General features: G+C 36.9%; 1 protein-coding gene across 4 annotated transcripts in view; it reads left to right on the forward strand.

The window, feature by feature from the left end:
* SLC17A5 (solute carrier family 17 member 5) overlaps positions 1-26,924 on the forward strand; it is a 49,043-nt gene that overhangs the window by 16,675 nt on the left and 5,444 nt on the right. For all 4 annotated transcript variants that reach the window (XM_053904724.1, XM_019417753.2, XM_053904725.1 and 1 more), the window contains 3 exons: positions 3,302-3,460; positions 8,517-8,649; positions 10,356-10,503. In XM_053904724.1, the coding sequence (XP_053760699.1) occupies positions 3,302-3,460; positions 8,517-8,649; positions 10,356-10,503 (440 nt within the window). The remainder of the gene's footprint in view (positions 1-3,301; positions 3,461-8,516; positions 8,650-10,355; positions 10,504-26,924) is intronic.

The following is a 26,924-nucleotide window of genomic DNA, read 5'->3' on the forward strand; positions in this document are numbered from 1 at the left end:
TTTTCAATTTTTATATATAGTACAAATAGGCAGCAATTAAACACTCATTCACCTTTCTTTTTAATTTTTAAAAAAAAATTTTTTTTTGACATTTATTTATTTATTTTTGAGACAGAGAGAGACAGAGCATGAATGGGGGAGGGTCAGAGAGAGAGGGAGACACAGAATCCGAAACAGGCTCCAGGCTCTGAGCTGTCAGCACAGAGCCCGATGCGGGACTCGAACTCACGGACCACGAGATCATGACCTGAGCTGAAGTCGGACGCCCGACCGACTGAGCTACCCAGGTGCCCCTCTTTTTAAGTTTTTAAATTTTGCTACAAATGTTTCTATAAGCTGTTGAACTTTCAGAAATATGGCATATCTTGGTCTTAAGGTTGGCAAAAACTCAGAAGAAATCATAATATAATAAAGAAAGTTACTTTGAGTCCTCTGCGATGTTAATCAGATGAATCACCCACTTTTTCCCCTAAGAAACAGATAAAAGTAATTTAATGCATTGTGAACAGATCTTGCTATATAAAACTTGCTATGTTTTGTCATATTTTTTTAGCATTGATGGTCAACAGCTTATTTCAGTACGTCATTTTTATTATTTTTTTATGGATTCATGAAAACTTTTCGTTTATTTAGATTTTTTTAAAAGCTTCCTTTCTCGAGCCACCTGAGTGGCTCAGTCAGTTAAGCATCCGACTCTTGATCTCAGCTCAGTTCTTGATCTCAGAGTTGTGAATTCAAGCTGTGTTGGGCTCTGTGCTGCATGTGATGCCTACTTAAACAAACAAACAAGGGTGCCTGGGTGGCTCAGTCAGTTAAGCGTCTGACTTTGGCTTAGGACATGATCTCACAGTTCGTGTGTTCGAGCCCCGTGTCTGGCTCTGTGCTGACAGCTCAGAGCCTGGAGCCTGTTTCAGATTCCGAGTCTCCCTCTCTCTCTCTCTGCCCCTCCCCTATTCATGCTCTGTCTCTGTCTCAAAAATAAAAAAATAAAATAAAATAAACAGTAAAAAAAAATTTTAAGAACCAAAAACAGGAAAAAGCTTGCTTTCTTTTTCTACCTTGATATGTGTCTAAATCTTTCCATATCTAAATTTAAGGTTAACTTGTTTTTCCATTTGCTTCAGAAAATGGAATATTCAGAAGCAAGGGGAGTCAGGAGAATTATGTTTCACAGAATCCCAAACTGCATTCTTAAACCAGATGATGTTGTGGTTGAAAACATCATAAAATAAGGGCTCCTGGCTGGCTCAGCTGGTGGGGCATGTGACTCTTAATCTCAGGGTTGTGAGTTTGCCCACAATGGGCAGAGAGTTTACTAAAAAAAAAAAAAAGAAAGAAAGAAAAGAAAAGAAAAGAAAGAAAGAAAAGGAAAAGAAAATGCCATAAAATAATGATGTGTTATATGAAGCTCCACCTTTAAATCTTGGATCTAAGAAAGGTTCTTTGTCAGATACTGAGGACTTAAAAATTAACATGAGAAAGAAAATGAACAAGACATGGTTCCTGTGGTACCTGTGATCTCCAGAGGGAGACAGACATTGATGAACATAACTTCAATATAATATATGCTGCTGTATAAAAAGAAATGCTCCCTTGGGGTGCCTAGATGGCTCAGTCAGTTGAGCATCTGACTTCGGCTCAGGTCATGATCTCATGGCTTGTGGGTTCAAGCCCTGCATCAGGCTCTGTACTGATAGCTCGGAGCCTGAAGCCTGCTTCGGATTCTGTGTCTCCGTCTCTCTCTGCCCCTCCCTCACTCACGCTCTTTCTCTCTCTCTCTCTCTCTCTCTCTCTCTCTCTCTCTCTCAAAAATAAATAAACATTTAAAAAAAAATTTTAGCAACAAAAAAATAAATGTTCTGTCTCCTTCTTTTCCCCCAAATACCCTACATCTTTGATACAAAGTGGATAGCATAAGAGTGTATCTACCAAATCAAATAAAAAGAAAAAGCCACAAGAAGCCACAAGAAGGTTAATACTAGCTCTTCCTCTTTTTGAAATAACAGTGAACCCTGGAGGCAGGGTTCATAGGCAGAAACATAGATTGCTTTATTAGCTTTTGAGAAACCACAGAGCCTCAGTGTGCAGGAAATGTAATAATCTGATGCTCCAGGTTAATGGATTCCAGGCTTCTTAATCATGCATCAATAAAAATATGGGAGCTAACACTCTGAATAAAGGTATATTTATTCATGATTACATACATGTACTACTGTACTTATATGTATCATAAAACATATACAAAAATGGATTTTTTAAAGAGTAAATAAAATGAAATAAGCAGTATGTACATAAATTTGTAATTTTAACAGGAAAACCTTTTTATCACATAAAAATTAGTAATGTTGTTTAATGGGAGCAGTGTTGAGTATGTTATATTTGATGACCCTACTATTATTTTGCTTGGTGAGGTAGCTGACAAAGAACTCATATGAGGAAAAGTGTCAGATTCACTATTTTCTTAGTGTTCCTTTGTGCCTATGTTATTAGGATTCTCTTCTATGACTTGTCTGTAAGAATCTTTTTGAAGACACTGTCAATTTTGTAGATTTGTTTTATTTAAAACTGGCTAACAAAATCCATAAACCCACTTAAAAAGGTGGGTAAAAACTGTAATATGTTGTGGTACACTGAGAGCAAACCAGAAAGTGAGGATCCCATTAACCCCTTTGAATTGGGGAGACCATACAATATGTGATTGATACACTCCAAGGCCAACCTATGTATTAAATATTAATAGAGTTTCTTGTTTTAGAATAAAAGTGAGTATAGATAGAAGTTCTAATATGTTTTTCCACACAACAGTTAATCATCTTGTATCCCCTAAGGTGCTTACACCCTACTTTGAAGACCATTTCTCCAGAAGCTACGTAAACAAACTTTCTGTTGCATAGTTCTTATTAACCATTATCATTGAGTAAAGATTCGATAGTGAAATATAAATTATAAGAGGACTTCCAATCTCATTCCTTTGCCCTATGTCAGCCTCTGAATTTGATTATGAAACTATATTTTCTAGATGGAGAAATTAATACTGCAAGTGAATTCTGACGTTCATAAGGGATGTTTAGGGTTGACATTATAGTTATAAGATTACATTTCTATTTTTTCCTTTAATCTGAATCATGGATTCTTTATTGCTGTTTAATATTTTGAAAGAGTTGGTTTAAAACTCTGGAATTTACTAGTCAAGGCTGGTAATGTGTTCTGGGTGGAATTTTGGCTGCTAAGGTACAGATATAAACATAGCATACATGAATTGTGCCTGTCATTTTGTTTTGTTTTGTTTTGTTTTTTTCAGCTCTCTTCACAGAAGTCAGTGCCATGGGTACCCATGCTAAAATCACTACCTCTTTGGGCTATTGTAGTTGCACATTTTTCTTACAACTGGACATTTTATACTTTATTGACGTTATTGCCTACTTATATGAAGGAGATCCTAAGGTTCAATGTTCAAGAGGTAAGAAAAAAGAATCATCTCCTTCTTGTATAAAGTGTACATTTTTAAACTACAGACAGAATTTGTTTTTATCTATATAAAATTGTTATTTTGTATCTTCCATTTTACTCTCATATCCTGAACTGCTCTTCTTGCTTCACAACTGTTCCTTCTTTTTTCAGTGTGTGTTAATTCTTGATTCAAGGTACCTTTGGGCTGGTATCTCCCTTAACCATAAAGGTCTTATTAGTCCCTAGTAACATGCCAGGATATCAGACAACAAATTCAAGTGTACCCGTATTCACTTCTCAAAGGGACGGCGGTAGAACTCGCTGGCAGCTGAGAAGGGACTTGGGAGACCTGAGGTCGCTCTGCAGCATTATTTAGGCACTGGCAGAGCTATAGTTGCAAAGCTGTATAAGAAGAGCCTTCCTGAAACTGCCGGTTCTTTTGAACCCATCAGATTGAGGCAGTTTCTATCAGAATCTCTGTGTTGATGGGTTTTGTCTTTAAAGAGCTTGAAGAAAAGCCTGAACAGAAAAAGTCAGTTTATAAGGAAAATTGGTGGTGTTTTTGCCTTCAAAGTAAAAGATCAAAGACATAAATGTGAGAGCTAAAACAATAAACTCTTAGGAAGTGTACATCCTTGTGCCCTTGGCACACCAAAAGCATAAGTGACCGAAGAAAAAAATACATAAATTCTATTTCATCAAAATTAAAAACTTTTGTGACGCAAAAGACACCATCAAGAATGAAAATACACACACACAAAATGAATGAAAATCCACTAAATGAGAGAAAATATTTGCAAATCATATTTCTGATAAGGATCTAGAATATATAAGGAATATAAAAAATATATTCCTTATATATTCTGGAATTCATACAACTCCATAATAAAAAGACAACCCAATCTTTTAAATGGGCAAAGCATTTGAATAGACATTTCTCCAAAGAAGACATACAAATGACCAATAAGTCCATGTAAAAACGCTCCACATCGTTAATCATTAGGAAAATGCAAATCAAAACTATAATGGGATACTACTTCATACCTATTGGAATTAAAAATAATAATAATAAAAATAACCCAGAAAGTAACAAGTGCTGGTGAGAAGGTAGAGGAAATGGAACCCTTATACATTGCTGATGGGAATGTAAAGTAGTGTAGCCACTGTGGAAAAGTTTAGCAGTTCCTCAAAAACTTAAACATAAAGTTAATATAAGACCCAGAACTCCCCTGGATATAGACCCAAGAGAACTGAAAACATATATTCACACAAAAACACGTGCCTGAATGTTCATAACATCGTTATTCATGGTAACCAAAAAGTGGAAACAGCCCAAATGTCTATCAGCTAATGAATGAATAAACAAAATATGGTGTATTCTACAATGGAACAACTCAGCCACAAAACGAAAGATGGCCCTGGAAGTAAAAAAGCAGCCCGGATGATGAATGTGAAGGCAGCAGGGCTGACTGCACAATTGCATTGGCTACACAGACAGATACACAGCTTTAAACATCGTTAAAGTGAATCTCCAGTCACCTGTCTTCCAAAGCATACTGGGAACACTGGCCATGGACTGAACCTTAAACTGCATCCAAGCAGCTAAGCTGGGAAGAACTCTGGCTACTGTTGAAAATCAAGATCATCTATACTCAAATATATCCACAAATTGCATTGACAGAAGTTAACCTGAAACGAAGCTTTGGCAATAGCATGGGGTGAGTTTCTCATGAGCAATCTTGTTTTCCTAAGCATTCTGTGAGTAGAGCCTGACTATAATCTACTGTATGACAAATTGCATGGAAATTTAAAGATCATTCCACAGATGCTTCTGTTTGAGATTTTCCTGAGAGAACTATGGAAAGAATGAAATATCAATTAGCGTTGTGCGTTTAATTGCCTTCATCCATTTTTCATTGATTTTTTTTTTAAGTTCTATGAGAGACTTTAAAACCAGAATCACTTATCTTGCATTTTTATACCAAAAGGTATTTTCTTTCCAAATTCAAAGAATTGTGAACAGATTTTCAAAATAATTCTCTAATTGTATAGAAGGCTTTTTTTTAAATGAATTTCTTTTTTAGGCCACCTGAGTGGCTTAGTTGGTTGAGCGTCCGACTACATTTTGGCTCAGGTCAGGATCTCAGGGTCAGGGGATCAAGCCCCACATCAGGCTCTTGCTGAACATGGAGCCTGCTTGAGATTCTTTCTCTCCCTCTGCCCCTTTCCCCTGCTCATGCTCTCTCTCTCTAAAATTAACAAATAACAAAAAAAAAAAACAAAACAAAACAAAAATAAATAAATAAATAAATAAAATAAAATTAACAAATAACAATAAAAAAATAAAAATAAGAAAATTTAAAGCTCTTGATCCTTTGTTATAAGCTTGCTTTTTCATAGAAGTTTAGCTTCATTAGTTATCCTTACTTTTCTTTTTTCTTAGTTTTTCCCAGTTCTAGTGTTCCTGTTCCCTTTCTCTTCTTTTTTCTTCCCTTTTTTCTTTTCTTTTTCCTGTCCCTGTTTCTTTTTCTTTGTTTTTTGGTTTTGTTTTTTTTTTTTTTTTTAGTTTATTCTGGGAGAAAGAGAGAGAGAGAGCACACGCATGCACAGGCAGAGGAGGGGCAGAGAGAGGGAGAGAGAGAGAATCCCAAGTAGGCTCCACACTCCCAAGCATAGCCCAATGTAGGGCTCTATCCCATAAGCCTGAGATTATGCATGACCTGAGCTGATATCAAGAGTTGGACACTTAACCAACTGAGTCACCCAGGTGGCCCTAGTATCCCTATTTCTTACAGTTCAGTGAGAGTTGGGGCAATATCTATTATCCTATTCTGGATATTAATATTTTAGCATCAATTTTTTAAATAAATGAGTACAAAAGCTTAACAACTGTGAAAGATACCCATGGATATACAAATGTTGAAGATTTATAATAATTTGTAGAAGGTGGTAGTTTTAGGTTGTTGGGAAAGTTTTTAACATTAGAACTTTAAGTGGAAAAATTCAGTAACTCTGATGAATTATCAGTCTCATCCCACCAGGGAACAAGACCAAGATCAGAAAATCCACTTCTCCATTTGCTATAGTTTATTCCTAAGTAGGATTCTGCCACAAATAATGATAGAAGTGATCCCGCTATGCAGAAATCTAAATAGAATAAAATTTAAAGAGGAAATTACTCAGCTTAATACCAGAAAGAAACAAAAATCTTAGCTACAGAAGTAGAATTGGAAATATACAACATTTGAATACAGATGACTATAACCTATGATGAAAAAAGTTAAATCTTTTCTAAAGCTTTTTTGTAAATATTTATTTTTGAAAGAGAGAGAGAGAGAGAGAGAGAGAGAGAGAGAGAGAGAATCCGAAGCAGGCTCCAGGCTCTGAGCTGTCAGCACAGAGCCTGACGTGGGGCTCAAACCCACAAACTGTGAAATCATGACGTGAGCCGAAGTTGGATGCTTAACCAACTGAGCCACCCAGGTGCCCCTAAATCTTTTCTTAAGCATACTTAAATTTAAAATATTAGCAGATTTTATTGGTTTGTACCATTAATGATACTTAAATAGAAGATTTAAATATCACTGATAATATATCTTTCTACCTTTTTTGTGTTTGTAAAAGACTAACAGGTGTACCCATCTTTCTCATACTATAAAAACATTTGTTTTTATCAGAATTGTGTCATTTAGTTTTGGCACCTCAGGTGTTTATGCTGGGGAAAAATGACGAGAAGAAAGAATTTTCCTTTCTCCACGTATGTGTTCTTCATTTTACAGAATTTGGGATTTCCTGAAAACTTGACTGCCAAATCATTTCCTACAAAGCAAATAGCATAGCACGTTTCCAGGATAAATTCTGTTTCATATCTTCTGGTGCTTTTATTTTGTTTAGGTGGCAACTTAAAGGAAAAGAAGAGGGAAAAATAGGGGTCTATCAACTCACTACCTTTGTCCTCTGCTCAAAGCATGTGGTGGTGCACTGTACACCTGATCTAGACAATGTGCATTTTTTTTTTAATTTTTTTTTAATGTTTATTTATTTTTGAGACAGAGAGAGACAGAGCATGAACAGGGGAGGGTCAGAGAGAGGGAGACACAGAATCTGAAACAGGCCCCAGGCTCTGAGCTGTCAGCCCAGTGCCCGACACGGGGCTTGAACTCACGGACAGCGAGATCATGACCCGAGCTGAAGTCGGCCGCTTAACCAACTGAGCCACCCAGGCACCCCGACAATGTGCATTTTTAAGCATTTCATTAAGCTAAACATTCGATTCATGTGGTTTTCTGTATCTGCACGTTATTTTATAATATTTCTACAAATATAAGTATGTATAATTATATATAATCTATAACAGTCATATAATTTATAAATGTATTTATATTTTCTGTTTTATATAAAGATAAATACCTATATGTAAAATAAATTTACCATTTTAAAATATAAATATGAATTTTAAATAGAAATATAATTTTTAAATATAACTATAAATATTTATAGTAAATTTGTATATTATAATTTTATATAACTTAAAATATAAATATTATATAACACATATATAAGTATGTATAAATAAGTGAAAATTGACAAAAACTTCTTAATGGGGAGAATCTATAGGCTAATGTAATAGAAAGATTTGTCCTCTCCTACTGAAACTGCACCCCACGTCCCAAAATAACATGTAAGATTACTTTGAGCATGGGGCGCCTGGATGGCTGAGTCGTTTAAGTGTTCAACTCTTGATTTTGGCTCAGGTCATATGCTCATGGTTTATGAGTTCCAGCCCCACATCCGGTTCTGTGCTTAAACACAGAGCCTGCTTGGGATTCTCTCTCTATCCCTCTCTCTCTGCCCTTCCCCACCTCAAAATAAATAAATAAGCTTTTTAAAAAATTATAAAAAAAACAAGATTACATCGAGCAGACTGGACTGTATTAATATCAACACTATATTGTATGAATTTCCTTTGTTTTTGAGTGGTGGTGAATGTGTGTATATGAATATTGTTTTGGTTCTTACTCCCCTTCCCCCCACCAATTAATTCTGTGTCTTTTTATTCCTTCCAGAATGGGCTTCTATCTGCACTGCCTTATTTTGGCTGTTGGTTATGTATGATCCTATCTGGTCAAGCTGCTGACAATTTAAGGGCAAAATGGAATTTTTCAACTATATGTGTCCGAAGAGTGTTTAGCCTTATAGGTAAGTGAAGTGAATCAATGTTTGTTTTGATTTACAATCATTTACTGTGTTTACAGTGCAAAGCAAAATAAAAATGGTATTAGTCATTTATTTTGTTCACATATTAAAACACTATGTTTTAATGCATGTGGTGCATTTCTATACAAGATGGTTGGATCTGGGGCACCTGGGTGACTCAGTCAGATGAGTGTCTGACTCTTGATTTCAGCACAGGTAACGATCCCAAGATTGTGGGACTGAGCCCCATGTTGGGTTCCATGCTGAGCATGGAGTCTGAGATTCTATCTGTCTTTCTCTGCCCCTTTCCCCTGCTCGCACTCTCTCAAATATAAATAAATAAATAAATAAATAAATAAATAAATAAATACATAAATACATAAATACATAAATACATAAATACATAAATACATAAACAAACAAATAAATAAATAAACAAATGAACAAATAAATGTTTTTGAACTATGTATTTTGTGGGTTAATATTTATAATATCCTATTATCTCCACCCTAGTCTTAACCATTAAAAATGGCTTGCTTTGCTGAATATCATTTCCAGAATTTTATAAATCATTTTGTTTTCAGCTCCAAGTTTGCAGTGAAAATAATATTTTTAAGTCTCTATCCCTTTTCTAAGTGAATACATTTTAATTTTTAATCCAAAAACATTTACTGGCATCATTATATTAAATGAGGAGCTATAAATCAAAGAACTCAAAGCTACCTTAAATAATCGTGTGTTTCAGACTGCTTTCATCAAGGTAAATTTTAAACTATCTATGACAATTATTTCATTTTTTTTAAGATCTTGAGTAAGCAGGGACCCTGGAAGTCGCTGAAGGTTATACTTGAGAAATTACATTGTAGCAGGACCCTATTCAGGATAATTCTGCAAATACCTTCTGAGCAGCTACTGCTGGAAGGTGCTGTCCTGTTCCATTGCTTGCTTGTCTCAATTCTCAAGAAATTTCTCCACACCTGCAAATGAAGTAGATCCCTTTAGATTCAATCCAACTTTCTCTTTTTTGCTTCCTGTTCACCTCCTCTGTCCAATATGGTAGCCACTATCCACATATGGCTATTTACATTTAATTGAATTTTAAAAATAAGTTTCTCAGCTGCAGTATATACAAATACAACATTTCCATCATCACAGATGGTCATTGGATAGCACTGCTGTAGAACAGAAAGAATGGCAACCCATTCATTAAGTCCCTTCCTGTTATATTTTATGCTTAAATGCCTGTAGTAAAATGTGTATATTGCTATCAATTGCTAAAACCTAGATGGAGTGTTTTTCTAACTTTATTCAATAGAGTTTATTTAGTTTATCTTCTTTGGTTATATGAATTTTAAATCTCTTTCTGTATCAACAACTATTGCTTTCTCGAGAACTATATTTTTCAGTCATCCTCTTCTTGCTCTTCCTAGAACTTTAGTTGAGTCTAGGTCACATGTAGATTTAATCATATTCCATAATGATATTTTCTTTTTACTTTTACATTAGTTGCATTATATCTGTGTTTTCCAGTAGTTTTTTGTTTGTTTGTTTTTTTTCATGAAAACTATGTAAGTTGTCTCTTAGGCAGCACAGTGTCTCTACAGTAGGTGGCAGTAATATCAAACCTCAGATTTGTACTATATTATTGGTAGCACAAGCAAATGTTAATACTGGAGCTTTCTTTTCTGTTTATAACTTTTTAACTCCAGGAATGATTGGGCCTGCAGTATTCCTGGTAGCCGCTGGATTTATAGGTTGTGATTATTCTTTGGCCGTTGCATTCTTAACCATATCAACAACATTGGGAGGCTTTTGCTCTTCTGGATTTAGCATCAACCATCTGGATATTGCACCTTCGTGAGTACTAACATAAAGATCGGCTAAGATAAAGATTGACTTTAAATTCATGTCCTTAATTGTGGTAAAATATATATAGCACAAAATATACCACTTTAACCATTTTTAAGTGTACACTTCTGTGGCATTAACATTAAGTACATTCACATTGTTGTGCGACCATCACTAGCATGTGTCTCCAGAACTGTTTCTTCCCATGCTGAAACTGTACCCATTAAACACTAGCTCCCCGTTCCCAACCTCCCCACAGTCCCTGGCAACCTCCATTCTCCTTTCTTTCTCTATAAATTTGACTACTCTAGGAATGACTTTAAAGTTTGAAACAAAACTTCGGTTTACGTGATAATTAACACTTGAAATTGTTTTTAAATTTAAGCTTTTAACCGTTATCACCTCTGTACACAAGTTCCCATAAAAAATCACACATTATAACTTGTATCTCTCTACCCAGCTAGAATAGGAACTCTGAAGGCAGACACTATCTTATTATCCTCAAAGTTTACTGTGGTAATTGGCACATAGTGGCCATTTAGTTGGATGGATGAATGCCTAAGACCAGACAAATTATTTGTCTAATTATTATCTTACCCATGTGCAAATATATTTGTCTAACTTATAAATCACTTTCACAAACATTACCTCATTTTTATCTTTAAAGCATTCCTATAAGATAGATATTCTTATTTTATGACTAAGAAGACTCAGATTCAGAGAAGTTAAGTCATTTGTCTTGTACTACCACAGCTAATAAATGATAGAGCCAAAGTACAAACCTAAAATTCTTACTCTTTAAGCCCAGAATTATTTTTACAATTCCCTCTCTGGAAATATTCTTTGGGCCACATACTTCTAGGATTCTTTTGTGCCAGTTATCAAGGTAGAGGAGGAGGCTGTGTAAGTATTTTAACCCAGAAGATTTGGTACAGTTAATTTTTAATGGATATGAATTTACATTTGGAGAAAAGATAGATGGTCCCCTACCATCTTCCCCCAGCCTAAATTCTTCACACCTAGACTACCACAGAATTTTCTGATTCCTGTTAATCCTCGGTCTCCCATCCCTTCAGTAAGTACCTAAAGTAAGAAGTCCAAGGAGGTTCCACACGATCAGAATATAAGTGTGCCCAGCTCCCTGATGAGTCCTTCTGCCACTTTGCAGTGCCTTCTACTAAGGCTCATTCTTGGCCCCTGTTGCAGGGCCATTTTCTCCCCATCCCTCTGCATTCTTCCCAGTTCACACCCCAGTTCTTCATTAGGCCTTTCTAGACCATTAATGCTTACTTTTCTCTCCTCCTCTTCTCAGTGCATTCATTTATAATTTTATGCTAGATGCATTTATATTAACTGCCTTACCTTGATTTGTAATTGTTTCTAATTGCAACTCTTCTTTCTTATCTCCCCAATTTGGAGGTAAACTCCCTCAGACTGAGTCATGCTATATATCTATATCACAACTTCTGCACAAGGAGAGGCACACCCAGTCCACACTTGTTGAGTGGTTGACTTACATGACCATACCAAGAAAGTAGGAGCTTCAGTGTTACATATCCACCCAACAGTGGGGAACCAAGGAAGAAAACCAGTAAAATTTAGGCATTGGACCAAGAAACCATTTGATATAAAAGGTGGTAACCTAAGCAAAAGCTCTGGGACTATAAGCTCTGAGAGCACAGGGGCCACATCTCTTATTTACACCAGCCACACCATGGCCCTGTGCTGGGTCATGGTCAATCAGGTGCATGAATGGAAGAATGAAAATAGCCTTCCACATTTAGTACCACGTTAAAACTCTTTCTAAAAAACAATTTGGGTATGGGTCTTATTGTATGTCAACACTTTACTATTATATAATAAAGTCAAATTTTATATTCTCTATTAAATTTAAATATAGAATTCTCAGCCAACGTGCAAAACCCTCCATGTTATAGTCCCAGTTTATCTTTATAATTTTATTCCTCCCTCACCTACATCACTTTCTTTGTATTCTTTGCCTCAAATGAACTGAGCTACTCTTTATTCTCAAAAAATATTCCCTGACACACACACGTACACACACACACACACACACACACACACACACACACGTGCATGCGCATGTGTGTTCTTTTCCACCTTTGGTCCTTTGTTCATGCTAGCCTAAATACCTGGAATGCCCACACTCAATGTGGATTTGTCTCATGTCTTGTGATTACGTTTAGGTAATGTATCCCTGACCAGATTCACTGGCCTGTGACCTCAGGGAATCACATCCAGGGGCCCCTAGTGACACTAATTTTGATCACCCAGTCAAGGTGTTGTAATTTCTCTAATAACAACTTACTTTTTTCCCCCCTTCAACTAATAAAGCATCTCTGGAAAGATGCTTTGAGATCATACAAACACCCTGCTCCTCGTCAAACCCCCTCACCACCACCAACTTAGACTTGATCCATGCCAAGCCAAATTTTACTATAGTGGCTTCAAAACGGTGGTATTTCCACCCTCTTTCCCTCCACACTTATCATTTGTCATTCAATTGTAAGAAGATCTTCCCTCCTGCTCCACTTCTTTCAACTTTTTTTTTTTTTTTTTTTTTTTTTGGGACAGAGAGAGACAGAGCATGAACGGGGGAGGGGCAGAGAGAGAGGGAGACACAGAATCGGAAACAGGCTCCAGGCTCCGAGCCATCAGCCCAGAGCCTGACGCGGGGCTCGAACTCACGGGCCGCGAGATCGTGACCTGGCTGAAGTCAGACGCTTAACCGACTGCGCCACCCAGGCGCCCCTCCACTTCTTTATCTAGCATCAGCATGGCCTCAGAGATTCCTAATTTATTTAATGAGTTACAATCCATTATTGTCCTTATCTATTTTTATGCCCACATTATCTCAGATTTAGCCAACAGGTTCCCCTTCAATCTGGCTCCTATAGCCTATCAACATTTCCCCCTCCTCCTTGCCACCCCCATCCCACTTCCTTTTGACCACTTCTTTATTGATGAAAGAACCAGATATTTCGAATTCACTTTGTATCTTCCCTGCCTTGAAATACCTTGGAATAGCCATTTCTCCAAGGAACACCAGTTCTTTTTAGTGAAGAATAGTATTTAGACACCAAGGCCCTGGCAAGGGATCATATACTTTCATTACTAAGTTACATTGCCTCCCCTAAGCAGATCTACTTAGAAATCACTTGGAGCATTGACTAGTGTCAAAGGTTTACTTACAAATAGAAACAAAAGGCTGCACTTTCATTAAATTATTTCTTTTACAACTTTCATATGCTGAATATCACCTACTAGGCTTTGTTTTAAACCTTTTTTCACTTTCTTATCTTTGGGATATTGAAAAGTGATCCTTCAGTCCTTCATAGAATTATAAAGACCTGTCCATATTATTATATAGCCTTGTAAATCTTTTTAGGGTGAATTGTAGGGTCGCCTTTTCCCACAAATTAGCAAAAGATGACAGCTTTAAATGTATATTACTTTTATTATGATATTCTTATTTACCAATTCTAGTATGAAACTTGTTTAGTTTCATAATAATCATAACTATTAATTAGAGAAACTGATGGGTTAAATAGCTGAGTTCACATATCAGCTACATGTGTATGTATTTAAATAGCTCTAAAAAGTTATCTGCAGTGGCACCCAGCTGGCTCAGTTAGAGCTTATGACTCTTGATCTCAAAGTCACGAGTTCAAGTCCCATGTTGGGCTATTTTTTTTTTTTTTTTAATAAAAAATAGAAGCACCTGGCTGGCTCAGTCGGTAGAGCATGCAACTCTTGATCTTGGAGTTGTGAGTTCAAGCACCATGATGGGCATAGAGCTTAAATTAAAAAAAAAAAAAAAAAAAGTAAAAGTAAAAACTAAATAAAAATTAAAAGTATCTGCATAGGGGCGCCTGGGTGGCTCAGTCAGGTAAGCCTCCGTCCAATTCTTGGTTTTGTTTCAGGTCCTGATCTCATGGTTCGTGGGTTCAAGCCCTGCATCAGGCTCCATGCTGGCAGTGCAGAGCCTGCTTGGGATTTTCTCTCTCTTTCCTTCTCTCTCTGCCCCTCCCCTGCTCACACACTCTTCTCTCAAAATAAATAATCTTAAAAAAAAAAAAAAGTATCTGCACAATAGTGAATTCCACAGAGTACTATGTAAATTTATATTGATAATAATACTGAAATTAAGGTTGAAAATATGGTATTTGCTGAGATTAGGAATGAAAGGGAATAGTACATCTAAATGAGAGTTTACTCATTAAGATATTTTGTCTTCTCAACTTCTCTACTCTATATCCAAAACAATGTAAATAGATTAATATTCAGCCATACCCTATAGATATTATGTTACATATTCATTTTTTATATATGCATTTACTTTCACATAATTCTTTCATGGAATTAACTACATAATAAGAAATGACTGCATATTACTTTATCTCACTAATTTATACCTTGCTAATCTAATCACGTATCTGGGATAGGACCCTTCCAAGATTCAGAATTCCAACAAGTTAAACTGCATAAAGCTACAGAGCTTATCATTTTTCTGGCATATGAATCTGGCAGTTGCTTATTTAACAATGGCAACTACTTGCCTTGAACAATAATACTTTTGTTAGTAATTAGAGATTTGTAGGAACAATAATTAGTTACATATTGACTAAATAGCCACTGTTCTACAGAGAAAGTGGTACCTTCTTGAGTTATCTCATATAATTAAAATCAAGTTAAACTTTCAGAACCAGAAATAGGTGTGAATAATTATTAAAACCATTAGTTATAGTCTTGGCAGTGTTTAAATTCTGAAGTTCAAACACCTTTTGTATAGTTTCACCTGATTTTTATTTTTAAACTAGAAGTTTACATTAAACCCTATTAAATATAAAACCTGTTGTGTTTTTAATGTGAATATACATATTCATATTACATTTTTAAAAGTATAAGGATCTGATCATCAGAATAATAAAAATATTACACTGTGAGAAGTCTATTGTGATTTAAAAAAAAAAAAACTCTGAATATATCTCGTATCCTATCTAGCAGTGTAATCATGTTTTCACATCTCAAGATTGATCAAGCATGAAAGTTTTATTATAGTGCCTGTCACATAGAGTGTGCTCAGTAAACATTTGCTGAAGGAATAAATCTCTGGTTTTAATCACAAGACTAAATGTCTAATGTTGAAAGTATTTACAACATACCAGAGTCTTTTGTCAAAAAACAATTAAGGGGCTCCTGGGTGTCTTAGTCAGTTAAGCATCCAAATCTTGATTTCAGCTCAGGTCATGATCTCACAGTCATGAGATTGAGCCCCACATTGAGCTCTGCTCTGACAATGAGGAGCCTGCTTGGGATTCTCTCTCTACTTCTCTCTCTCCCTCTCTCTCTGTCCCTCCCTGCTCACACTCTCCTTCTCTCAAAATAAATTAACATTTAAAAAAAACAATTAAAATAGAGGGAAAAAAATAGAGGGAAGAATTTTGTGAACCTTATAAGCTAGAAAATGCTTATTGAGTATAGTTGTTGGTCAGTGAAGAAGTAAAGGAGCTTAACATAATGATGAAAAACGGGCGCCTGGGTGGCTCAGTTGGTTAAGCATGTTGACTTTGGCTCAGGTCATGATCTCATGGCTTGAGTTTGAGCCCTGCATCATGCTCTGTGCTGATCATGCTTCTGATTCTGTGTCTCCCTCTCTCTGCCCCTCCCCAGCTGGTGCTCTGCCCCCACCCCCACCTCAAGAATAAATAAACGTTAAAAAAAATTAAAATTAAAAAAATTTTAAACATAATGATGAAAGGGAGAATTTGAAAAGCAAATTAACTTCAAGAAAAGTTCATTAAATTTAATGATAATTTGAAAGATCTGATACAAACATAACTGAAATAAAAACCCGTTGAAGCTGAAGGAGTAAAGGCATGAGAAGCCATTTCTGTGGGAGAGAAGATAGGAAGAAGCCTAAACAAATTGCTGCACAGTGACTCTGAGGCTTGTATTTGAGATTTACAACATAGGAATGAAGCCTGATTATCCAAAAAAGGACTCAAGGAAATAGCACATAATTAAAGGACTGAAATATGCTCCTTTATGCTACTGATTAGAAGAGAAATCTGGAAAGGATTTCACTTGAATTAAGTTAAACAAAATGATATTGTTCAGTTATGTAGTTTATAGAATCATAAAAAGTGAGAACCAGGATGGATTTAGAGCTACTCATCCCTTATTAGTCAAAGTTTGGTCCATGGAGCAGGAGCATCAGTATTATGTGGGACTTTCTGAAAAACACAGAATCTCAGGCATCACTGAATCTGGACTTGCTGAACTGGAATCTGCATGTTAAGATCCTCGGGTGATTCTTATGCATCTCAAGTATGAGGCCCTGACCTAGTCAAATCCGGTCACTCACCCAACAAACATGTCTGGAGGACCTACTATACATTGAGCACAATATATATGATGCTAGTAGAAAATAACACCCAGCTCCTACTTGCAAGGAGATTAGTCTAGTTCAGGAAATAAGCAGTTAAAAAAAAAAAATGAAACAATTGTAATATATTATGATAATTAATTCTTTTGACAAGTACTTATCAAATGCCTGCCAAGTACCAGTCATAACAGGCACAGCCCTGACCTGTGAAACTTTTAGAAACATAAGGCTCACAAATAAAAAAGTTTTTGAAGAAAAGATGAGAGAATATAATAGATATAATGTGGATCAAGGAGTAAGGGAAGGTTTCTCTGAGGAAATGATATTTAAGCTAAAATCTGAGCAATGAGTAAGAAGAAGTTAGCCAGGCAAAAAAGTAGTATTCCTGACAGAATTTACATAAGTAGAAAAAGAAATTGGTGTGTGTCTTAGTCTGATTGGGCTGCCGTAACAAAATACCATAGACTGGGTGGCTTAAACAACAGACGTTTATTTTCTCACAGTTCAGTGTCCAAGATCAGGATGCCAGCATGGTTAGTTTCTTGTGAGAACTCTCCTTCTGGTTTGCAGATGGGCTGCTATTTGCTGTGTGCTCACATGGCCTTTCCTCAGTGTGTCTGTGCATGTGTACAGACAGAGAAAGAACCCCAGTGTCTCTCACTCTTCAGATGAGGGTGCCAGACCTATCAGATTGAGGCCCCATCCTTATGACCTCATTTGACCTTTATCATCTGAAAGCCCTGTCTCCAAATATAGGGTTAAGCCTTCAACATATGAATTTGGGACACACAAACATTCGATCTATAACTGTATATTTCAGCCAACTGAGAGAAGGTCATTTGTGGCAGAGATGCAGAGAAGAAAGCCACTGGAGAGTAAGCAGGAGCCTATAGTAAGCATTTTATATTGTATCCCGAACAAATAGGAAATGACATCCTCTGCTCTGTTTTTTAAGATCACTCTTGTATGGATAAGAGTACAAGTAGAAGAAACCAATTAGGAAGCTATTGCAGCAACCCAGATAAAAAGTGATAGGATATAATAGGAGATATAAAGAAGTAGATGGAGGGGCGCCTGGGTAGCTCAGTCAGTTGAGCATCTGACTCTTGATTTCAGCTCAGGTCATGATCTCACAGTCATGAGATGGAGTCCCATGTCGGGCCACACACTGGGCATGGAGCCTGCTTAAGATTCTCTCTCTATCTCTCCCCCAGCACCGCCCCCCCCCCCCCCCCGCCTCCAGCTCATGTACTCTCTAAAAAAAAAGGAATAAAAAAGAAGTAGATGGATTTGGGATGATTTGTAAACACAATAGGTGGGACTTGACAATAGATTAGACCTGAAGAGTGAGGAGAAGATATCAAGGATGTTGATTTCCAGGTATTTTGTATCAGCAACTAGGTAGATGGATATACCACTTAATGGAATTGGGATGCTTGAAGGAAGAACAGTCTTGGGAGAAGATAAAAATTTCAGACATGTTAAATTTTAGTATCTGTGAAAACATTTAGAAAATGATAGTTATAGGCAGTGTGATATATGGATCTGGAACTCAGGAAAGCAGTCTGATTTTAAATGAAAATTAAGGAATAATAATCCACATTTTGAAGTACTTAAAGACAAGAGTTGCCTTGAGGGAGAAGGTAGAATGACAAGTGATCCCAAGAGTGGATCGTGGCAAACACTTAGGAGAAAGAGGGGAAATAACCAAAGAAGGAAACTAAAGAGGAGCAAGAGAGAGATAGAAAGAAAATCAAGAATAAGGTGTCAAGGAAGCCAAGACCACCCAGTTTTCAATTCAAGAAGGGGCTCTGGGTTAGAGATAAAGATTTAAGAGTCATTGACATATGAGTAGTAAATGAGGCCATGGAATCAGATAAAATTACTCAAGAGACAGTGATGAAAACCTTGGGAATTCATCAAGAGATAGAAGAACCTGATGCAAGGGTAATTGAGGAGAAGTGAACAGAGAAGGAGAAGGAAAATAAATAGAGATCAGGATCCCCAAAGGGAGAGCTTGATCAACAAGTGTCAGATGCCACAGAGAAGGCAAGTAAAACAAGAATGAAAATGTTCCTCCCCAGATGAAGATGTTCATTAAACATTTTGGTGAAAATGCTTCCAGGGAACAAGAAGAAGGAAGCTAGGCTGCAGTGACTTAAGGAATGAATGGAAAGATAAGGTGAAGACAGTCAACATAAAGCAGTGATTTTGAAAGTGTGATCCTTAGCCCATCTGTATCAAAATCATCAAGAGTGCTTGTTAAAAATAAAGCAGAATTCTTGATCACAGGAATAGGGAATCTGCATTTTGTTGCTCCTCTGGGTTGTCTTTATGGACCTTAAAATTTGAGAACTACTGCCAATAAACAACTATTTCAAAACAATTAACTATGAAGAGAAGGAGGAAAAGCTAAAGATGGGCATACATTGGTGGATGATTGTTTGAGTTGTTTTGTTTTTTTCTTTAAGATGAAAGAGACCCAGGCTGTTAATATTGCTGAGAAAAAAAGTTCAATCAACAGTAAAAGATTAAAGCTAAAAGGAAGAAGTAACAATGACTAGTTGGTAGAAATCAGGAAGGAATGAGATTCAGAGTCCAAGTGGAGGGATTAGCTTTCAAATGAGAAGAAACAGAAGGTAGTAAAGAGGATTTCATTAAAGAAGAGTTTTGAGGTGAGATGAGAACTTGAGGATTGTAGTGGTTTAAAATACGTCCACAGGGGCGCCTGGGTGGCTCAGTTGGTTAAGCGTCCGACTTCAGCTCAGGTCATGATCTCACACTCCGTGAGTTCAAGCCCCGCGTCGGGCTCTGTGCTGACAGCTCAGAGCCTAGAGCCTGCTTCAGATTCTGTGTCTCCCTCTCTCTCTGACCCTCCCCCATTCATGCTCTGTCTCTCTCTGTCTCAAAAATAAATAAAACATTAAAAAAAATTAAAAATAAAATATGTCCAAAAATTCCACACCTCTCCTTTTGAAAGAAAGAGTCTATTTCCCCTCCCCTTGAGTGTGGACTAGATTTAGTGACTTGTTTCTAATGAATATGGCAAAAGTAATGGTATCTGACTAGGTCAAAAAAGGCATTACTGCAACTTCTTTGCTTTCTGTCTCAGATGATTCAGCTGTAATGTAGGGAGGACACTTAGGGGCCCTGTGGCAAGACCCACATTGGGGGGAACTGAGACTACCGCCAGCAGTGACATAAGTGAGCTTAGAAGTGGATCCTCGGGGTGCGCCTGGGTGTCTCAGTCGGTTAGGCATCCGACGTCAGCTCAGGTCATGATCTCACTGTTCGTGAGTTCAAGCCCCACAACGGGCTCTGCCTGACAGCTCAGAGCCTGGAGCCTGCCTCAGATTCTGTGTCTCCCCCTCTCTCCCTGACCCTTCCCCACTCGCACCCTCTCTGTCTGTCTCAAAAATAAACATAAAAAAGATGTTTTTTTAAAGAAGTGGATCCTCTAGCCCCAGTCCAATCTTCAGGTAACTGCAGCCCCAGTCAACATGATTGGAGGATTCTGAGCCAGCTAAACCACTTCTATATTCCTGATCCACAGAACCTGTGAGATGATAAATATTTGTTGTCCAAAGTTGCTAAGTTTGAAGTAATTTATAGTGAAGCAGTAGATAACTAATTGAAAAATCTTAACTGTTCGTCTTTGATTTCTTTTTGACATGGGAGTCAGGTTCATTGCTGAGACTAAGAAAGAAGACAGGTGGAATAAAAGACTTGAGAATCATAAAAGTTCGAACTAATTACCCAGGGAAATCGTCACTAAGAACTCATTGAAGGGATCTTTGCCATTGATGAGGATCAGCTGTGATTGGAGATGAATTTTTACTCTATTTTACAGAGATGTTCTTTCAGTGGTGTTCAGCAGCCCAAGTGTAGTATTAAAATTATGCTGTTGGATTGGTCTAAGCTTGAAATTATAACAAGCTGAGGGCTGATGAACACTCAAAGGGATATGGGAATTGAGAATTTGGGCACAAAAGATGTCTAATTCAGGCTGGCTGAACAGCAAAATCTATTGATTCGCTTTAGTGTAAAGTCCAGAGACATCTGGCTTCAGGAAAGCATTTACATCAGCTGTCCACTAATATTACCAAAAACTCCTTTCTTTTCCACTCTCTAACTTTCATAATAGTTTTAAAAAACTATAAGGCTGGGTATGCTTGTAAAATCACACAATGAAATAATTGCCAGTAACAACCAGAATTACATCCTTCTTTATTTACATCAGTCAAGAAAGAAAAGGATTGGGGACCCTGGGTGGCTCAGTCTGTTAAGCCTCTGATTCTTGATTTTGGCTCAAGTCATGATCTCATGGTTTGTGGGTTCGAGCCCTGCATCTGCGCTATCTTAGGATTCTCTGTCTCTCTCTCTCTCTATCCCTCCCCCCCTCAAAATAAATAAACATTTAAAGAAGAAGAAAAAAGGAAAAGATATTTTCCTCTCTCCACCATGGAAGTTAAGTCCTAGGCTTCATTTTGACTGAACTAAACCAAATCACATATTCATCCCCTGAACCACTCCTATGGCCAAGGGAATACCATTTGACTTTAGGACAATTAGCACCCACTCTAAAGTTAGAGGTGAGAGTCGATATTCCCCATAGCTCATGGGAATGGATACGGAGAAGGCCATTGGTAACACTCACCACACACAAAGAACTCATTTTGAAGATGAAGAAACTCAGGTACAGAGGACTTATGTGGCTTCCAAAGTCACAGCTAGTAAATGGCAGACTTGAATTTAGGTCTCAACAACATAGTCCAGGGATCTTTCTGCTACATCATTGTCTCTCAAAAATCTTAAAAATTGGTCACTGCCTAATAGTTATTTTGAGAACTCAGGGAAAAGAACTCATAGCCAAGAACAGACATATTCTGGTTGCCTCAGTTTATGTGAGTTTATTATAAAATTAAGTAAATAAATATAAGAAGTAAAAATTGTAAGGAACATAAAATTGGCTCACCAGCCAGCTAGCCAGAAAGAAGGCAGTAAGCTACCCACTCCATTTCATGGAGCTGAAATGTAGTTCAGGATTTATCAGGTGCCCTCCATCCATCAGAAGCTCTGGAATCTGGCAGGAGCTTCTGGGAAGGAACAAAACCAAATATACATGGTACCTACCTTGTAAGATTGTTGTGAAAAAAATAGAACACACATACACTCGTATATACACTTAGCTCATAATGTAATAAGTGTACCTGGACATAATGCAATAAACTATTATTTTCTGGCAAACTTTGAGTCAGGTGCCATGACCAGAGTCACAAATCAATCCAAGTAAAATATTAAAGGGATGATTGGTAAGCTCTTAGAAAAGAAAATATTGATTACTAACGAGATAACAGTAGATCACTAACAGTCAAAATAGCAAAGTGGTCTGATTTCTCAACATTTCTAGCCTCAGACATAAAGAGAATACAGTATATTTAGTATATCAGGATTTCAACTAGATCTCCCATGATAATCCTTTTGGATAGGATGGAAAAGATGAATTGGTTGTACAATTAGGTAGATATGTAATTACTACATTTCATTGTCATAGCATGCTGACTAATGGATCTAGTCATTTAACAAACACTGTGCCAGGCCCTGTACCAAATGTTGAAGACACAAACATGAAAGTAACATGGCCCTTGTTTGCATCTGTGTAAGCTTCTGCTGGCGTGGAGGGTGATAAAATCATGTCCTGAAGCATATACTGGATGTTGTGCAGGCAGGATCCCAGAACTGGGCTTCAAGCATCAGATGAATGGCTAAACTTCACATCTGTTCGAGCCCTGGCATTTTGTGAGTCATAAGTCAAAAAAGACATTTATCTAGATATGGTATGAAACTAAACAGTTTAGTAACATAAGTGATACCAACAAATAGTTGTTAGAAGAGTGGTAAGTACATGTAAGCACCAGATTTGTGGTTGTGATCAACATATGTATGTATATGAACAACATAGGTAACTTTTAAAAGTATATAGCTGTACAAATGTAATCTCATCAAAGTCAAAATTATCCCTCCCCCCCTTATATTTTGATTCAACCCTTCAGATGAGCTTTCCAACTAGAATTTCTTGATTCAAAGGATACTAGCTGTTTCTGGTTCTCCACCTCTTGGTTAACTGGGGGATTATATATTTTATGACCATGATGTTGCTTAGCTCCTTTTTCTTTGGTAACAGCTGAGTGTCTGTCCATGCACAGGGAAGCGCTCTGATAGTTAGAACAGGAACAGTTGAGGACCACAGACTTTTAAGCATTCAGCACTGGAGCTTATGGTAAAAAATTAAGCATGAGAAAACTGGCATTCCCTACAGATTGAATTCAGTGACGACTATGTTGTTAAGAAGGCAATGTTATAGATTTTAACCTTGTAATATTAAGTACTGATTTGGAATCAGACAAATTGGGTAACATTTTACAATCTTCCTTCATCTGTAGAAAGGAGATATCAATCCCTACCTCATGGAGTAGATTTTACTATTAAAATGGGATGTATATAAAATACTTAGAGCCATACCTGAGATGAGATTTTTGAATAAACATGTATATAACATACACATGTGTTCGTAGTATTTTCTAAGCCTTTTCTTCTATAGAATGAGATAGAGATTTTCTATGAATGATTTTGTTGCCCAGATATCGGGGAATTGGATAGATTTCTAACTGTTAATCCCATAGCATTCTAGTATTCCACCAGCACAGAATCCAGACTGAGTCTGTACAACATGTTTTTTTCCAAATAGCCATCAATCTTTCATGGCCCTTCCTGGCCAAGTGTAATAGAAATACCTGAATGAGTTTCTTGGTGCTGACATTTAGAATTTCACAGCATTCATCTGCACTTAATATCTGTCACTGAAAACGCCTGGCAGCATTACAGTCAGTTCCTCCTACTGGCAAGGTGTTAATGGTTTAAAAAAAAAAAAAAAAAAAAAAGACAGGTTCTGCCAAGCTTGGTTAATTTAAGATACATTCTCTAAAGGGCATAAGCTAAAAAGACCTGTGCCATATGCTTTCGTTATTGTATCCACTATGAATGAGTTTTGAACATAAAAATGTTTGATATTTGTAGATAATTTAATTCAGTTCAGCAGGATGCTTTATTTAGGCACTGTATTAGTCAACTCAAACTGCCATTCAAAATGCCATATACCAGGTAGCTTAAAAAATAGAAGTTTATTTGCTCACCGTTCTGGAAGCTGGAAGTCCAAGATCAGGGTACCAGCATGGTCAGGTTCTGGCGAGAGCTCTTTTCCTTGCTTACAGCCACCTTCTCTCAGTGTCTTCACATAGCCTTTTCTTGGTAAATACTCACAGAGATAGAGCGATTTCTCTTTCTTCCTCTTCTTATAAGGCCACTAATCCTATTGGGTTAAGACCCTACACTTACTTAACTTTGATAACCTCCTAAAAACCGTATCTCCAAGAACAGTCACAATGGGGGGTTAGGCCCTCAACATATGAATTTTGGGAGGACACAGTTCAACCCACAGTAGGCACTTGTCCATATCCAAAATGGAGAGAGGAATTTCAGATTCGTCATCTGCAACCAAGATACTGAGGATCCTAAATACTAACAAATCTTAGTATCCCACAATTAGACTATATGAACTAATAAATTTCAAGCTTCTTTAATTTGAACCAGAATTTTATTTTATAATAACACTGATTATTTCATGAAAAATTAAAAGCTCTAATTGGACTTTGTATATACCTAGATGATTCTTATGAAAAATAAATTAATAAATGCTATTTATTTAGTTAACCAATTTTTAACTCTACCACCACCTTTAAATTTTCTTGCTAAAAAATCAAAGCTGAATCTAATGCACCCTCTGTGATCTAGAGTCTAGATACTATCAGTATACAGAAAATACTGGGAATGTAAGATTATGCTAAATGATGTCTCAGGAATGCAGTCTACAAATATAGAACATAGCACTGACTGTCTGTATGACAGAATCCCAGTTTCTTCAGTTAAAAAGAGAGCAATAAAAAATGAATAAACTGTTGATACACATAACAGTTGGGATGTTTAGCAACCCTAGTATATAATTTAAAAGACTATATGCTGTGTGATTCCATTCGTATGAAATTCCTGATCAGGAGTCAACATCCTTTGAAGCCAATGTCCAAGAGAGGTACTAGTCTCTGTAAGACAAAGCTCCAGTATTCAGTGCAGCCAGTGCCCCAGGGATCCATGGACAGAGCCTGAAACAATTGTGAGTCACGTGCCACTTCTCTGGTTGGCATGAATGAACATATATGTACTGGCCCTGCAAAAAATAAAAGGGAATAAAACACCGGACAGAAAGAGTGTGGATTTTAGATACTGAGTATAGTATGAGTAGAGATAATTAACAGGAATGAGCATAGCAGATGTGAGCAGCTGTAATGAGAGCTGTCTGAATCTGAAGTTATGTATTATAGACTACTAGGTAATAAGGCAAGGCTGGGTAGATGGACCAGGGCCAGACCACTGCCAATCAGGCCAAAGATTATAGTCTTTTTAGGGTAAGCATTAAACCATCCTTTTAAGTTTTTGAATAGAGATGACCTGGCAAATTATGATTATTCAAATTAAAGCTTATACATTCTGAGAGGCAGCTCAACCTCATGTAAAATGTCCTTTAAAATGTTTATTCCAGTAAGTTCCGTTTCTTGACTGAGTGCTAGCAACATGGTTGTGTTCACTTTATAAAAATTCATCAAGCTCTACACTTACAATTTTTACATATTTCCATGTGTATGTTATACTCAAAACTAATATTTTAGTATATTTGGTGGGTTGTGGGGGATCTCATGTGGTACCACCAAATATGTTACATGTATACATCGATGAACCCATGAATGATAAGGGAAATAATCTATCACTAACTGGCCCAAGGTTACATAGATGGTCAATGGTAGAACTGGGGGGTCACAAATCTTTAGGTCTCCTGATTATCAGTCCAATATAACTTTTTTTTCCGTGTTTATTTATTTTGGGGGTGGGGGGGGTGGGCAGGGGAGAGCCAAGAGGAAGGGAGAGAGAGAGAATCCAAGCAGGCTCAGCACTGTCAGCACAGAGCCCGTCATGGGGCTCGAACTCACAAACCATGAGATCATGACCTGAGCTGAAGTCAAGAGCCAGATGCTTAACCAACTGAGCCACCCAGGTGCCCCAATATGACTTCTTTTTATAAAATGATAAGCATTTCATTTAGCCTTCCTCAGTGTACATACATTCTTTATGTATTGGAGAAGTCAGCAGATCACTAGTGTTTCCCAAATACAAGCAGGAATTCTTTCTTTAAAGATTTGCACCTAAACATAGGTGAGAATATCTGACTCCTCTAAGCTTTACCCTTAAAATAAATCAACTTTTTCTGTGTTTATTAAAAAAGCATTTTTGCAGCACCTGGGTGGCTCAGTCAGTTGAGCAACTGACTCTTGATTTGGCTCAGGTCATGATCTCGCAGTTTGTGAGATTGAGCCCTGTATAGGTCTTCTGAACTGATAGCATGGAACCTGCTTGAGATTCTCTCTCTCTCTCTCTCTCTCTCTCTCTCTCTCAAGATAAATAAATAAACTTTTTAAGAAATGCATTTTTTTTGATACACACATGCACACACGCACACACACACACACACAATGTATACCAAACTTGTCTACTTCTGGGATAGTGTGTAAGGACTTAGCTATAAGCAGGTACATTATAAGCAGAACAAGTAAGCTATAGAATTATATGTTATGAACAAAAATAATTAGGATATTTACCAAAGTGTTAATGTTGATTATCTCTATATGAAAGGACTATAGGTAATTTTATTTTCTTCTTAATTTGTTTCAAATTTTCAACACTGAAATAGATTTTGTAACCAAGAAATAATTTCTTTTTACTAAAAAACCTTAAGATGTATCAAGCTTCCTATCTAATATAGTCATGTATAAAAATCAATGTCAACACTTTTCTAAATCACTATAAAAAGGATCATTTTAGTGGCTTGCATTCCCCTATATAATGTTAGAATGCT

Source organism: Panthera pardus, unplaced genomic scaffold, assembly GCF_024362965.1.
Source record: "Panthera pardus isolate Hobbes unplaced genomic scaffold, ASM2436296v1 HiC_scaffold_17, whole genome shotgun sequence".
Lineage (NCBI taxonomy): Eukaryota > Metazoa > Chordata > Mammalia > Carnivora > Felidae > Panthera > Panthera pardus.